Below are 13,993 nucleotides of genomic sequence, written 5' to 3'. Positions count from 1 at the left end.
CAGATTGCAAAATGGCAATCAGAACATTTGCTTTGCTTGAATCAGAAACTGCTTGGGAGAGGGAGAGCATCCTCCTGTGTGACTAGACAGGACGTAGCATAATTGGCTAATTGCAAAATAGAAAAGTAATGATTATATGGTGACAAAATAAACCCAAAAGAGAAAAAACTCTTTGTGGCAATGGTCCAAAGTGATGCCTGGTGTGAGCAACTGCCATACACAGGTAAATACAGCCTGTAAAGGCTGTAAAGGGAATTTAGAGTAGCCCAGCTGAATTGAAGCTGATGCTGGGAAGGAAGGAGGGACAGACAGACAGACAGACATCTGTCCAGCAGCACACAACAGAGCTGCTCTGCTGCTGGTGCCAACAAGGCAAGGAAAACCTCTGGGGTCCCAGTCTGCTGTGAGACATTGGTAACAGTGGAGTTATATATATATATATATACACCTCAGTTTATCTTAGCTCAGAAAGGAAAGATATGTTCTTCTTTGATGGACACTTTGTCCCCAGTCCCCTATACACCACATGCAGGACAGACAAATATAGGCTTATTTAATAATGCCTTTATTGGAACAAAAAATTCAGGGCAGTTTTGCACTTTGTACCTGAAGCATAAATGCCTGTGACATCCTCTCTTTGTCTCAGAATTTTCTACCCTTGTCTACTCCTACCATCTAGTAGTATTTGGAAATAATATTTATTCCTTCACCTTTTATTATTTTAGCATATAGAGGGTGGAATTGGCATCCCCAAAGTAACATGAAACCAGGAAAATAAAATGAACATGAGAATCCTCAGCAAGCCCAGGATCATCCTGGCCATCTGAGCTCTTATTACTGTTATAAACTGTAAGCATAGAGAAGTATTATCAAATAATTAATGATTTCTGTTTCAAAGAGACAAAAGCTGACCTACTGGTAGGCGTGTGAGGTACATAAAGTTACTCAAGTTAAATGAGAAGCTGCAAGCTAGACAATGTGATTATTTCTCAGGATCTCAGTACTGTCAGCATCACATCTGAGAAAATCTCCAGATAACTCCTGTTTCTCTTACCACAGCTTCAACAGTTCTCTCTGTCCCCTGCCCCAGTCAATCCCCCCAGCTCTACCAAAAAGCCAGGAGGCCACTGATGCCAACAGCACTGGCACTTTGTGACATGCATGACAGTCTAGTCTGACAACTTGGGAGCTTTGTTTTTCCTGTGCCATCCCAACAGATGGTCACCACTTTTAAGTATCAGCCTGGCTTGTATCTGTATGCAGGATCTACAGGCACAGACTTGAAATCCCCCTTTTCACTGAATTCTCTGTCTCCTGTAGTAACTGAAGCTTTGGGGTAGAAAAGAGAGGTGGGAGAGCCTGGGGAGAAGACTTGAAAGAGTTTTAAGACTCAATAACATTTTTTTGAGACTTTTTTTGTACCTCCTGGGCAACTCAGTAATCTCTGTCATTTGTACCTACTGAGTAGGTATGCTGAGAGTTAAAGAGCAGCTTCTGGGAAGCTGTGACCTTTAGGGAATGTCCTTTTGCCACAGGATGCCATCTCTCATGCTTCTGAACCGTTCCAGAGTGTGCCCTTGGTGGCAGTACTTACTGGTTTGGTTTTATTTCCATTTTACCTCTCATCTGAATTTTACTGATGAATTATTTGTAGTATCTCCAGCAGGCTGGAACAGGGGCACTAATTTCTACTTCAGACGGGGGAAAGCAGCTCCCCTCCCAGCAGAGAGCTGAGCTATCCAACAGGGTTATATTGCATTACCCTGAATTTAGTACCAAGACTTCTTTAGCTGGCTGGCTGGTTACAATTGCAATAAATGCTTTTTGCAGCTGGGGATATTTTACCCCTTTCTCTGGCTTGCTCTTTGTGTTTAACCTTCCCTATATTGAACGATGAAACTTTGGGTCCATTTTTGGCAAATGTTTGCATTTCCTTGGGCAATGAGCCCCAGGGATAGCTCCTCAGCTAACAGTAAAGGGAAGAGTGGGGCTGTCTGTCAGCCTTGATGGCACTGTTGTACAGGTAATAACTAGTTTCATTCATAGTATTAGACTGTTTTTTTTCTCTAGCTGCACAGAAAGATGCACATCTGTTTTTCCATACAAGCAGAGCATGAAGTCACCAGCCTCCTATTAACTCCATTTGCATTCACTGTACATAAATGCTGTTGATTTCAGCAGATAGCTCTAGATAACTGACAGACAGAAAGAGCATCAGTAGGGCAATGGAAAACACACATGAGATTTTCTGTTTGTCCTACTGGATCGTGAATCCACAGCTGACAAATATCCTTAAAACAGCACATGTGTTCCTCTGTATTTCTCAGAAGAAAACAAATGCACAAGGACAGGCTGCAAAACCACTGAGTTCTGATTGGTATCAGCAGCAAAAGGAAAACTTAAGCAGATCAAGGAATCATCCAAGTCCCTGCTGGTTTCATTTGCATCCTAAAGCCCACAGTCCCACTTCAGGAGTCACTGTTTAAAACTGGGAGAGTCATCATTAAGTTACCATTAGGTTGCTGCCTAATTAATTTAAAGCATAAGCACATGCAGGGAGATTACACCAGGGCATTGCTAAGTCGGGCAAGAAAAACCTACCACTCTGGACTACGGGAATTTTCTTCTATTGCTCCGTTCCTTTGGGGTTCTCTTGTACGTGGATTAAAGAAAATCTCCCGGGTGACCGAGTTAGCCAAAGCAATTGCGCCCAAGGACTCCTTATTTCCAAAGCCAGGGGAACGATGGGCTCCAATTCCAACCGAATTCCACAAAACCGCCTCCTTGCCCATCCCAAACTTTGCAGCGAGGCCCTTCAGCTCCCTTGGGCGGCACCTGCCAGCCACCCCCCCCTCCCCAAAGCCCCTCGATCCCCGGCTTTGGCTCCTGCCTGGAGGCGGCGGCGGCTGCCGGGAGCGGCGACCCGGAGCATCCCTCGGCCCCTGCAGCATCCCCGGAGCGCTCCGGGAGCGCATCCCCGGGCTGCCCCGCATCCCTCCCCCCCCGGCCTCGGCGGGCTGGAGCAGCGAAGCAGAAAAGCTCCCGTCGCTTTTCGCCGCCGTAAAACGAAAAGGGGGAAGAGGCGCGGAAAAGGAGGGGGGGGGGGGGGAAAGGAGGAGAGTGAGGGAGGAAGAAAAGGGGGCCGGTGCGGCGGCGACTTACGCCCGTGCTTTGGGGAAGCCCATTGACAGCAGGATCTCCAGCGACGAGCCATGTTTGATGGTCCCGGCGCGGTGCTGCCGGTTCCGCCTGGGGATGACTTTGCTGTAGAGCTCGTCTTTGGCAGCCATGGCGTGCGGTGCGGGCTGCCCGCGCTGGGCCATCACGCAGCCATCGCCGCCCTCGCAGGGCCATCCACGCACACCCGCAGAGCCCGGCCGGCCGGGGCAGGGCCCTCCTCCGCTCCCAGCCCTGCCCGCCGCGCTGCGCTGCGCGCCCACTCCTGCGCGCCCCGCGCAGCCCACGCCGCCACCGGCGACTTGGCAAAGGATCGGCGGGGCGGCGAGGAGAAGCCGCCCGCCCCCGAGCTCTAAAGCCGCCTCCGGGCGGGAGGAGGGGGGGCGTGGGGTGGGGAGGTGGGGGTGCAGCCGGCCCCACGCCGGTCCCGAGGGGCTCGGGCCGTGGGGAAGGGGTCGGGGAGCACACCCGCCACGGGGGATGAGTGGGGGGTAGGGGGGATGCGCGGAGCAGTGTTGGAGCAGGTAGGGAGAGTGAAGGCTTGCTTTAAAATACGAAAGCACGTGTGGAAGCAATTGTTCCGGTTTATTTTTTTCTCTTTTTTTTTTCCTTTTTTTTTTTTCTTTTTTCTTTCTTTGGGTTGTTTTTTTTTTTTCTTTCATTTTTTCCCTCCTTTTTTCCTTCTTTTTTTCCCCCCTTTTTTCTTTCTTTTCTCTTTTTTTCTTTTTTTTTCTTTCTTCTTCCTCCTTTTTTTTCCTTTTTTTTTCTTTTTCTTTTTTTTTTTTCTTTTTTTTTCTTTTCTTTTTTTTTCTTTTTTTCCTTCTTTTTTTTTTTCCTTAGTGTTTTTTGTTTCGTTGGTTTGGTTTTTATGTTTTGTTTTTTTTTTTTCTTTTTCTCAATCTACGCGGGAGAGAGAGAGCAGAAAGGGGGGGGGGGGAGGGGGGTACAACACCGGGACTTCAGGGGGCTCTGCCCACCCCTTAGCGCCGCTTTGATGTGCCAGCACTCGCGATTCAACTCGCTCTGTAGTGAGAGGGGAGTTGTGCGCTCAAATTTCCACCTCAGCCTTGTGTTTCTCCGTCCTTCTCAACCATCTCCGGGCTGGCACTTGGAATACGTGGCCTGAGAGCATCTCAGTCCCAGGGTAGGGACCAGGGAAGGTCCTCCGAGACACAGAACACTCCCCCCCGCAAAATCTGTGTGTTCCTATGGGCTGGGTGGGACAAATACTGCTGCTTTATTCCTGGTTGTATGTTTGGGGTGTAAACCCCGGGGTTTATGGATGGCAAGAGGCATCTTCTTTCTCCTTTGTCTTATTTTTCTGTCCCTGCTTCACCACGCACCCAACAGCCTCCCTGCTTTCCCCTTCACTTCTAAAGACCAGCAGATATTACTGCTGAGCTTCTTCCCAGAGCAGGCCCAGCTCACAGGGTTTTGGAGAGCAGCATGAAATTACAACCTTGCAAATAAATAGAACCCATTCTGAGGCTTTTTTTAAAAAGTGCAGTCGTTTATGCTGGGGAAGGAAAGCAATGACAAAGCTATCACTACAGTTATTATTAGCAGCATTAGGGAAAACAAACAGCCTGTTTCCATTTTGCTCTATCAATGAAGCCAGAGATGGAGGGGGGGAAAAAAAAAATAAAAAAAATCCCCTCCCAAATATCCTCTCGTTTTCCCTGCCGTGCCAGTTTATTTTCTGCCTCTTTATTCAAAGGCATGATGAGAAAAGGCCACATACTGCAGGCAGTGCTCCTGTGCTACACTGGGGGCTGTGTTCCCACAGGGCCTGCAAGTCATCCTCACACTGCCTGAACTAACAAGCACCATGAAAATTAAACCTCCAGAAGGACACTGCACAAAGCCCTGCTTGTTCCTTTCTTGAAGTCACTTTTTAACTCCTTTGATGTTGCTGGAGCACTTACTCTTTCGTTTACCCCCCCTATTAATTGGCAAGGGCTTCATTAAAGCCAGTGGGTGAAACTCAGAAGCATTTAGTCATGGATTTCAGCTGTGTTAGACATTTTCTGACCGTGAAATCAGGATCAGGCACCCAATCTATTCTGTTTTAATGGGGGAGGAGAGTTGTGGATTATTAATAACAATATTTGCACTGCAACATGTATCACCAGGGCCCCCAGAAGTGTTTGTCACCAATGAACTCATCCCCAGACATGCTAGGAACATCACAAAGACACAGCTAATTCTGGAGCTGTGAAAAGGGGAAGATGAAAATCCCAAATTAACGTTGAACCCAGCCTCTCCTTTCCCAGACAAGCACTACAGGCAGTTCCCAGGAGAATCTGATCAATGTATAGGTGTTGGTAGCCAACAGAAAGCTGTGAGGCTTCTTGTGTTTTGCCTTTTTTGTTCCAGCTGTATTACTCAGTCAGGAAATCACAATAAAAATGTAATTTGCTATGGAAGTAGCTTCCAGGGGCTTTGCCCAGCTATGAATCCCTTTCCTCTAGCTGTGACAGATAAGTTAAAAAACCTCATGTTAGAGAAGTTACAATATATTGAAGTTGTGTTGGTTGGAATTGCTGCAACAAACTGGAAGCATCAAAGTTGTTATAACAAACAAGAAGGAACATAAATAGGATGCTGGACACATCTGTGTTAGCTGAGTATAGAGTTTGTAGCCCATCAGTGAAACTGCATATTGGCTTGAAATGATTTTTCAAGTCTGTTAAGGGAGCAGCCTCACGTTCTTGTAGCTTTAGTGAGTGCTTCTGCATCTGATCTGCCTCTGCTTTTCTACCCTTCCATTGGGAAGCAGCCCCTTTTTTTTTCCCCAGCAATTACATATGTGCCTTGAAATAGTGATTCCTCCCACCTTTTTTTTTTTTTTAAGATTGAAAGCTGAAAATTAAATCTGTTTTAGTGATCAGACAGAGAAAGGGAAGAAAATAAAAAGCAAACCCCCAGAAAATTGTGCTTCAGTCCCCCAAATTAACAATAATTTTACTGAAAGAAAATGATACCTGTGAAAGGATTGTGCCTGTAGGAAATCTGTGATTGCTGTTGATTTTAAATTGCTGTTAAATTTCAGATAACACCTTTTGGTTTTATTTTCAAAAGCCCTTCCCTCTGCTGACCTTATTCTCCAAAGTTGTATCTGTGATTAATTTATTAATCAATCAATCATTTTCCTGACTTCAGGGCAACAGCTTCCAGTTGCCCCAAGCCAGGCAAGTGTGTGAGTTTCTTGTCTGTCTTCTCTGTGCTCTTCTCCTATTTTCCTGAGTGAAACTCAAATATTTTCCCTTTTCCTGCAGGAAAATGCATTCTTAGAGGATTATTTATATCACTTCCTTCAATGTAACTCAGAATTAATTGGTGGGGGGGGGAGAATGTTTAAAAATGCCACACTGGGCATTGAGTGGGAGCCTTGTTATATACTTCAATAGGAAGAGGTCAAGCTCCTAAGGAATTTGTGCCAAATTTAGCCCTCTTCCCAGCCTGATGCCACCTCCTGGCATTCTCATGCAAAGCGTTCCCTCTCTAACAATGGAAATATTCTGAAATAAACAGCACAACAGCAGGAAACAGAGCAGGGCCTTTGGTTTCCTCCTTCCTAACTTCCCTCCTTTTCAAAAGGATGCTTTCAGAGAGTCCTTGTTCAGGGCTCTGCTTTTTTGAGCCTTTACCAATGGAATTGCCTTGTTGCAGGGAAGGAGGGAGGGACAGGGGCAGGATGTGGGGCTCCTCCTGGGCCAGCACCTCTTTTGTAGGAGCAGCAAGGGAAAGGCTGCCCCTTCTCCCTCCCAGAGGAGAAAAAGCAAAGAAGTCTGCCACAAGGCAAACATTGAGTAAAAAAAAAACAATGGAGGGCACAGCAAGATGGCTGTTTCCTAGACTTTGAGCCTTCTTTTGCAATGATTTGCATGCTTAAGCCATTTTACAGACACAGATATCCTCATGGCAACTTCTGGTCCATCCGCAGCTGGGGGGAAGGAGGGTTACAGCCTTCCTCTTCTCTTGCTTTGGCAAGTCCCTCCTTGGTTTATTTTGCCTGCCTGTTGAAGTGGTGTCACACAGGCCTTTGGGGTTTAGCACTGAATAATTAAAATTGAAATTGAGTCTACCCTCAGCACTTTTTTCCCCCATTTTCCCCTCCTCCCCCCCCCCTAGTTTCCAAATGCCAAGTAATGGTGATTTATCACTGAGAAAAACAAACAGCTGCCTCACACTTGATTCAAAGCAGCATGAAAATAGAGTCAAAATTATTAGTCAAGACTTTTTAGAGAGCTAAGAGCACAGAAACTTCAGCAAACTTTAGCCTATTTCCTATTTAGTTGGGAAGTGCTGTGGGAGCAGTGTTTTGGGACTGCTTGGGCTTTATGTTCTAACACCCATCTGAACATGTTGGGAGCAAACTTGGTGAAAGTGGAGGAACAGCATTCCTGAGAGCAGCTTAGTCTTAAATCCTGAAACACCTTGAAACACCTTTGTCCAGATATTTTACCTGTTTGGGCTTTGATAGCTGAGCTAAAATGAGCATTTATTTGTGGCTCTGTCCCTCAGGGGTAGTTTCCTTCCTTTGCTGAGCATCCATCTGCCTAGGTACTTACATGAGCCTCCTCTTTTCTCATCACTGCACTATTTGAGTCCCTCCAGAGTACTTAAAAATAGAAGGAGCAGCTGGTTTGTACAAGAGGATTCTGTGTCTTGTCCAGAAGGCTGTGAAAGGACTTTGTCACCCTTCACTGTATCTACCTCACCTCAAACCTCTGCCATGAGATTTGGACTCATCAGGGCTGTAGAAGGCTCCCTAAAAACCAGGGAATTCTTATCCACCTCCTGCTTTTATTGCCTTGAGGATGTAATTCCAAACTTTGCTGTAGAAGTGGAGGTTTGGGGGAGGATTTGGGTCCAGGGCTGGTTGGCTTCATTAGAGAGCAGCTGGGGCTTGGGTCTGGAGGATCCAAGCTGGCCAAAGGCAGAGGAGGATTTGCTTTTCTCATTTGGATTGCCTTCAAATTTGGAGTGTACTTTCTTCATTAAAAAGAAAACCAAAAGAAAAACATCCATTTTAATTTTATCATCATCTCTTAATTTCTGTACAGAGCTGTGGAGGTGAGCAGGAGCATCATGGATAAGCCAAGAGATCTTCATATTTTCCACTTTGAGAGCAGGGGACAGGAGATGACACCCAGCACAGCTTACCTTTCAATCCCAGTTCTCAGTGTAAAAGAAAAATAAAATAACACATGTATTTTAAAATGCCTTGAGCTATTTTTGGTTAGAAGGCAAGGGATTCTGTGTGAGGAAGGGCTCCTGGCTGGATGAGTGTAGGAAATGATTTTCTGTGCCAGCTCTTGTCTGGAGCCCAATTTTCTTGATTTGGTGGCCCCATGGAGTGAGGGCACTCAAGGTATATCAGAGCAAAATTTGTCAGCCAGGAAGGATGGCAGCTGAGGCTTTGCAAAGATAGATTTTCCTCTGTCTTAACCTGTGCAGTACCTGATTGTTTCATTTATATGGCAAATATAATGGCAGCAAACCTGCCTTTTAATTTCTTCATGAAGGAGAAGTGCACAAAGTGTGCAAAACCCCCTCAGGGTTTGTTCAGGAGCCTTGGTTGGGTTTTCAAAGGGAACTGAAGCTGCTGGTAAATTAGCACATTGGGATGAAATCCACTGAGGTTTCAGGAGCAGGACTGGTTTGCTGGTTCCTGCCTGGCTCTGCTCTCTGTAATCCTGGTCCTTGGTAGCAGAAGAGCAAACAAAAGATTAATAGGCTCCCAACTTCCAGGCCATGTGCAGGAAACATCCTGAGCCTTGGCTATCTTATCTAGTGGATTTCATGTCTGTTTCTGCTACACTTGTATGAATCTAGTTTATTAGGAGGGTTATTTATTTGCTTGGGAACGAGCCAAGAAATAATGAGGTACAATAGAAAGCTGCTGGGATTTCCCCAGCTCCCCCACACAAGAAAATCTGATCTGCCAGAGGTTCTGCAAAGTCTGCAGCAGTTCTGCAAAGGACTTTTTTTTTGACTTTTGCTGTAATTTTGATTGTTTGTTTGTTTAGCTGCATTCATGGGCCCCCTGTCAGATTACTTGTCTAGGCAAATGCATTTGTTTGCTGTAACGCTGAGCAGGAAGGGAAGGGGGGGTTTATGGTCACTTGAAATCTTCCTAATTCTTTTGTAGAATTGTTTGAAAAGAGAGGAAAATCAGTGATTTAGTTTAGTCTCAAAGACAGGCAATAATGAACTAAAAGCTGTTGACTGACACTAAGGTTTTCTTTGGTTCCTTTCCTAATTTTTCTTTAGTTACTTTTGCTTCTTAACTTTCCTCTTTTTGGATACAGCAAAAGCTTTTGAATGGAGAAGAGCATGAAAGTGCTTACAAGGAAAGTGAAAATGATTAATCAAGTTTCAGAAAGTTTATTGAAATAGAAATAATAAAACAGCAATAAAGCAGGAGTGATAAACAAAATTTGAAAGATATTTCTAACGTAGTAATCAAGCATGCTTGGAAGCACAAGAGATCGATTTTTAATGTTTATGATAAGAATTTCATCTGAAAAAAAGCAGTTTAATAATACACATTTTTATTGCAGAAGAGGACTGTTTCACATGTATGTCTGCTACAGATAAATTTATGGAGCTGGAGAGGAACTTAGAGATGTAATTTCACTATGAATGAACATCATCCAACATCCTGCTTCAGCTGCAAGTGTTTGCAATTTATTTCATATTTAGATCTTCATTATTTGAATGACTAAAAGGTAGAAGCTGCTCTCTGAAAATTAAATTGCTCCGTATGTGGCTCCATCTACAACTCTTTGCAATCATTTACTAAGATGTCACGTTCATACTTAGAGCATCAATTTGCATGGTGCTTTGATATCAGCTGCCACTGCCTTTATAGGACTGAAAGATGCTGCAAATTAAATAGGCTCAGTCAGAACTCTAATCTCTGCTAATAATACTTAGCATAAACCTTGCTCTTGTCCTTTGCAAATGGAGTAATTAAGATTTACTTGTTAGTCCTAAAAGTGTACACATATGTTTAACTTTATGGCTCACAGCCTCGTGTTACTCCCAGCAATGAAATTAAGTCCATGCATCAGCATCTGCTGGGCTGGGGCCCAAGGTAAGACTTGATTTCTGACTCAACACATCACTTCCAAAGAAATGTGTTGCTTTTTGTTTATCCACCAGGGCTGGTATGAAGTAGTTTGTAGTGATATTATCCTGCTTGTGCTTCTTGTTAGGATTTTCAGGGGTAAACAAAAAGAGGGCAAGCAAACAAGGAAAGAAAAGAGTTCCTGTTTGCAAATAATTTCCCATCTGTTTCTCATTCTGTTTGACTCTGGGGAACGTTTCCACACTGTATACATCTCATTTTAAAGAACACCAAGTCTGGATGAAGGCTTTGAGCTTCCTACTTCTGAACTGGGTTCCTATTTCAGTGTGTAAATGGCTGATGGCCCTGCAGAAGTCCTTGGTGTTAGGCTGGGCTGAAACCAAGCCCAGAGTAATTACAGCCAAGCTCCAGGCTGCTGTCTGATAGACAACTTAAAAATAACAATAAAAAAAAATATTAAAAGGGATTTTGAATAATTCTGCAGCATCACTAAGGTGGAGAATTGTGGCTGTCTTCAAAGTACAGTCTGAAACCTTCCTGTCTGCCTTAAAACTGGGAGGATTTTCCATACCAGCCTCTGAAATACTGAAGATAAAGTCCCAAGGGACTGGATTCAGAGTCCTGCTCTAGGGTCTGGTAACATTATCTTGTTAGAGGCATTCTGACAAAGAGCATTGGATGGAATAGTTGAACTTAGACAAGCAAAAAGGTGGAGAATTGGAAATTATCTGGATTCAGTAGCAGGAGGCTGCAGCTACACCACGGCTTGTACTCAGCTTGAGCTGGCATGGATTTCACTGCAGTGCTCTCCTTGAAGCCCTGTGAAGTCAATGAGATTTTTCAGGGGCCAAACCATCAGTGGAAGGAAGGTGCAAAAGGCTCCACCATGAAATGACTCAGCTTTTGTAGCCCTGTGCCCCAGTGTGTCAGCACAGCCCTTGAAGTCAGACTGCAATCCTCTTTTCCCTGGATTTTGGTGCTGCACTTCCCTCTTGTGTTTGCTCCCTGTACTGGATTTCCTCTCTGCCTTGCTCGCCAGGAGAGCCTCATACTCCTCAACAGCTTTTATTTTTTTTGCCCTTCCCCACTTTTCTTCTTTCCTTAAGAGCTGCAGGAATATTCGAGTGACTCCCCAGGCCCTTTTTAATTTTTTTTTTCCTCCTGGGGTGCTGAGCATAGCATGAGATAATTCTAACCAGCTTGTACACCATATGGCTGAGGTGACAAGAAGAGAGGGGAGATGCCCTGAAAAGAAAAGTCCATGTAAGGGAACTCTGATTTCTCCCAAGGGGGCAAGGTCCTGTCTGTCCTTTTGCACTTCTGTCCATAGAGCTGAAAGCAGCCTGGGAGTGATGGCAAAGCCAGGGTCCAGTCCCAGAACTATTAAGTCAGAACTGTGACTGCATACCACAAGATTAAGCAATGAGGGATTCTATCAGCAGTTGTGTTTCAGCACATTATTCTCATTTTTGCTGTAGAGAAAAATCATGTACTAGTGAAACCCCAGACCCACAGTGACTCCAGTAAAATATTTCTCACCAATTGTGTATAATATAATATTTCTTACCATGGGATATATGAAAATTCTGCTTTGCCTGGGAAAGATTTCACTGCACTCTGTACAATATTTGGGTACTTTCTTGAGAAATCAAAACCCCCCAACAAATGCAAACACAAAGTTTGGGAGCAGATGGGGCTGACAAGATCAGGCATCCTTATGGGATATACAGACAGATGCCTGTCTTCTCTGGATTTGACACCATAAGGGAGACAGACACATGAGCTGGGAGCTTCCCTTGCTTCACTGTGCTCAAAGGGACTTCTAACACTGAATATTGTATAGAAATATTTTCCAGTCATGTCTTCAAAAGACCCAGAGTTGCTGTGCTGAAATTGCTCTGTCTCTGTGGTGAGGTCCAGTTACCTGTTCAGCAGAAATTCCCCCAGGGTATTTAAGTAGGGACTTTGTTCTGTTCTTCCCATACAAAGTAGGTTTGCTTGATGCTATTTCATGGGCATCATGCTGCTCTCAGCTATTGATTTGGAGCAGGGCCGAGGAGGAAGTTTCCAGCAGGTCAGGTACAGAGAGATGAGAGCACTTGATTTTAATGCAGGCCTCAGATGACTTGTTTCCATTTATCCCCTCCTTTGAAAGCCTGGCAATTATTTATTACAAAACAAGGAGGGGAAAAAAAAAAATGAATCGAGGCACAGGATCTGCAGGCCAAGTGTGTGACTGAAGATGAGGTTTTCAGCCCTGATCTGAGCCCTTTAATGGGACTGCATTAGTGTCTTTAGGGCTCATCAGCCACATGCTGCCTCTCTGAGCACTGCAAGGTGCTTTGGTAGTGCTGGAAAAAGGGTTGTGGCTTGTTAGTAAGGGACTGGCATCCTTGGAGGTATATGAGAGCTTTCAGCATAAGAAACCTAAACCAAGCTGAGCCACAGTTTTTTAATTTATTATTACTTTATTTATTTATTTTTATTTTTTTATTACCTGAATCATTCATTCCTCCATGCTCTGGTTCAATCTGGGATCAGCTTTCAGCCTGTTCACTGCTCCCGCTGAGTTTGGGCTGCAGATTTTATTCTCTGCCTTAAACTTATCCCTGTTAAAACCCAAGTGTTGTTCTGAGCAGGAGCAGCTCTGTTCCATAGTGAGGGGTGCAGGATTACAGTGGGTCAGCTGGTTCTGGTGCTGAATCAGGAGCTTTTCTGTGAGCAATGGGTCATTTTCTGCTGGAAGTCAGGAGTCACTAGAGAATGGGGCAAACAAACCATCTCGAAGGGAAGCAAAATGGTAATTTTTGTGCCAGGTTTTGCACAGGTGTCAGGACAACAAGAAATGGGCCATCAGGCACCCAGCAGAGCCCAGAGCTATAAAAAGAAGATGAACATAGCAACTGTTTTGGTGAATCAGATCTTCCTGGCTTCAAAGAGTGGAAGTTCACAGTAACTCAAACTCAGGTTTTTTTTTAACGTTCGGTTTTGGTTTTTTGTTCATGGAGCTTTGCCAGCTTTATTTTTTTCTTGTTGTTGTAGCTTATTAGCCTAATTGCACAGGGGATGAGCAGAGATGCTCCATACTGAGCATGCAGCTGAGCACTGAGCTCAGCACTTCTGGACAAAAGTCTCCCCTATGACCAAAGCAGCAGAAATCTTCCAGCCCTGGAATTCTCCCTGATCTTCTGGGCTATGTGAGCACCTGTATAGCTTTTATTTTGACGGCAGAAGATGTTTTTGCCCCATCTAGTGGGTATGTTCTGTATTGAGCCTGGAGTTGGTTGTGGCTCCAGTATTCAACTTCTCTAATGCAGCTCTCTCCCCCCAGTTTTAGTTTTGTTTTTTGGCTTTTTTGAGCAATACTTGTACGTGTTAAATACAGAGAAAGGGTGAGCTCTCACCCAGAGAAATAGCTCAAGCAGTAGTTATTGAAAGGCAGCAGTGAGTGAACAGGGCACATTTTTTTTGGAGAATGAGATTACAAAAAGAGCAGCTTGGAAAATATCAAGGTTCTCTAGGTGAGGCTATGGAGTTAAAAGGATGAGTGTCCAGGACTGGGAAAGAACAAAATGTAGAAGGTTTAAAACATGTTCCTCTGAAACCCAACACATTTCAGAGAAAGAATTCTTTTGGGAGGAATTCTTAATCAAGGCACTCAAATGCTTGGTGGCTCTGGCTGTAGCTTTGCTGGGTTGGTGACACTCAGGTCTCTAC

General features: G+C 44.5%; 1 protein-coding gene across 2 annotated transcripts in view; it reads right to left on the bottom strand.

Annotated features, from left to right (window-relative positions):
• Window positions 1-3,514, bottom strand: part of UBASH3B (ubiquitin associated and SH3 domain containing B) — a 64,735-nt gene extending 61,221 nt beyond the window's left edge. Inside the window, exon 1 of one of the 2 annotated variants that reach the window (XM_071769210.1) lies at window positions 3,163-3,514. In XM_071769210.1, the coding sequence (XP_071625311.1) occupies window positions 3,163-3,214 (52 nt within the window). In that variant the 5' untranslated portion in view covers window positions 3,215-3,514. The remainder of the gene's footprint in view (window positions 1-3,162) is intronic. The other variant, XM_071769209.1, reaches the window with a different exon arrangement.
• Window positions 3,515-13,993: the final 10,479 nt, after the last annotated feature.

This window comes from Heliangelus exortis, chromosome 26, assembly GCF_036169615.1.
Source record: "Heliangelus exortis chromosome 26, bHelExo1.hap1, whole genome shotgun sequence".
Lineage (NCBI taxonomy): Eukaryota > Metazoa > Chordata > Aves > Apodiformes > Trochilidae > Heliangelus > Heliangelus exortis.
The sequence above is the reverse complement of the archived record's forward strand: the minus strand, read 5'-3'. Positions and strand labels throughout refer to the sequence as shown.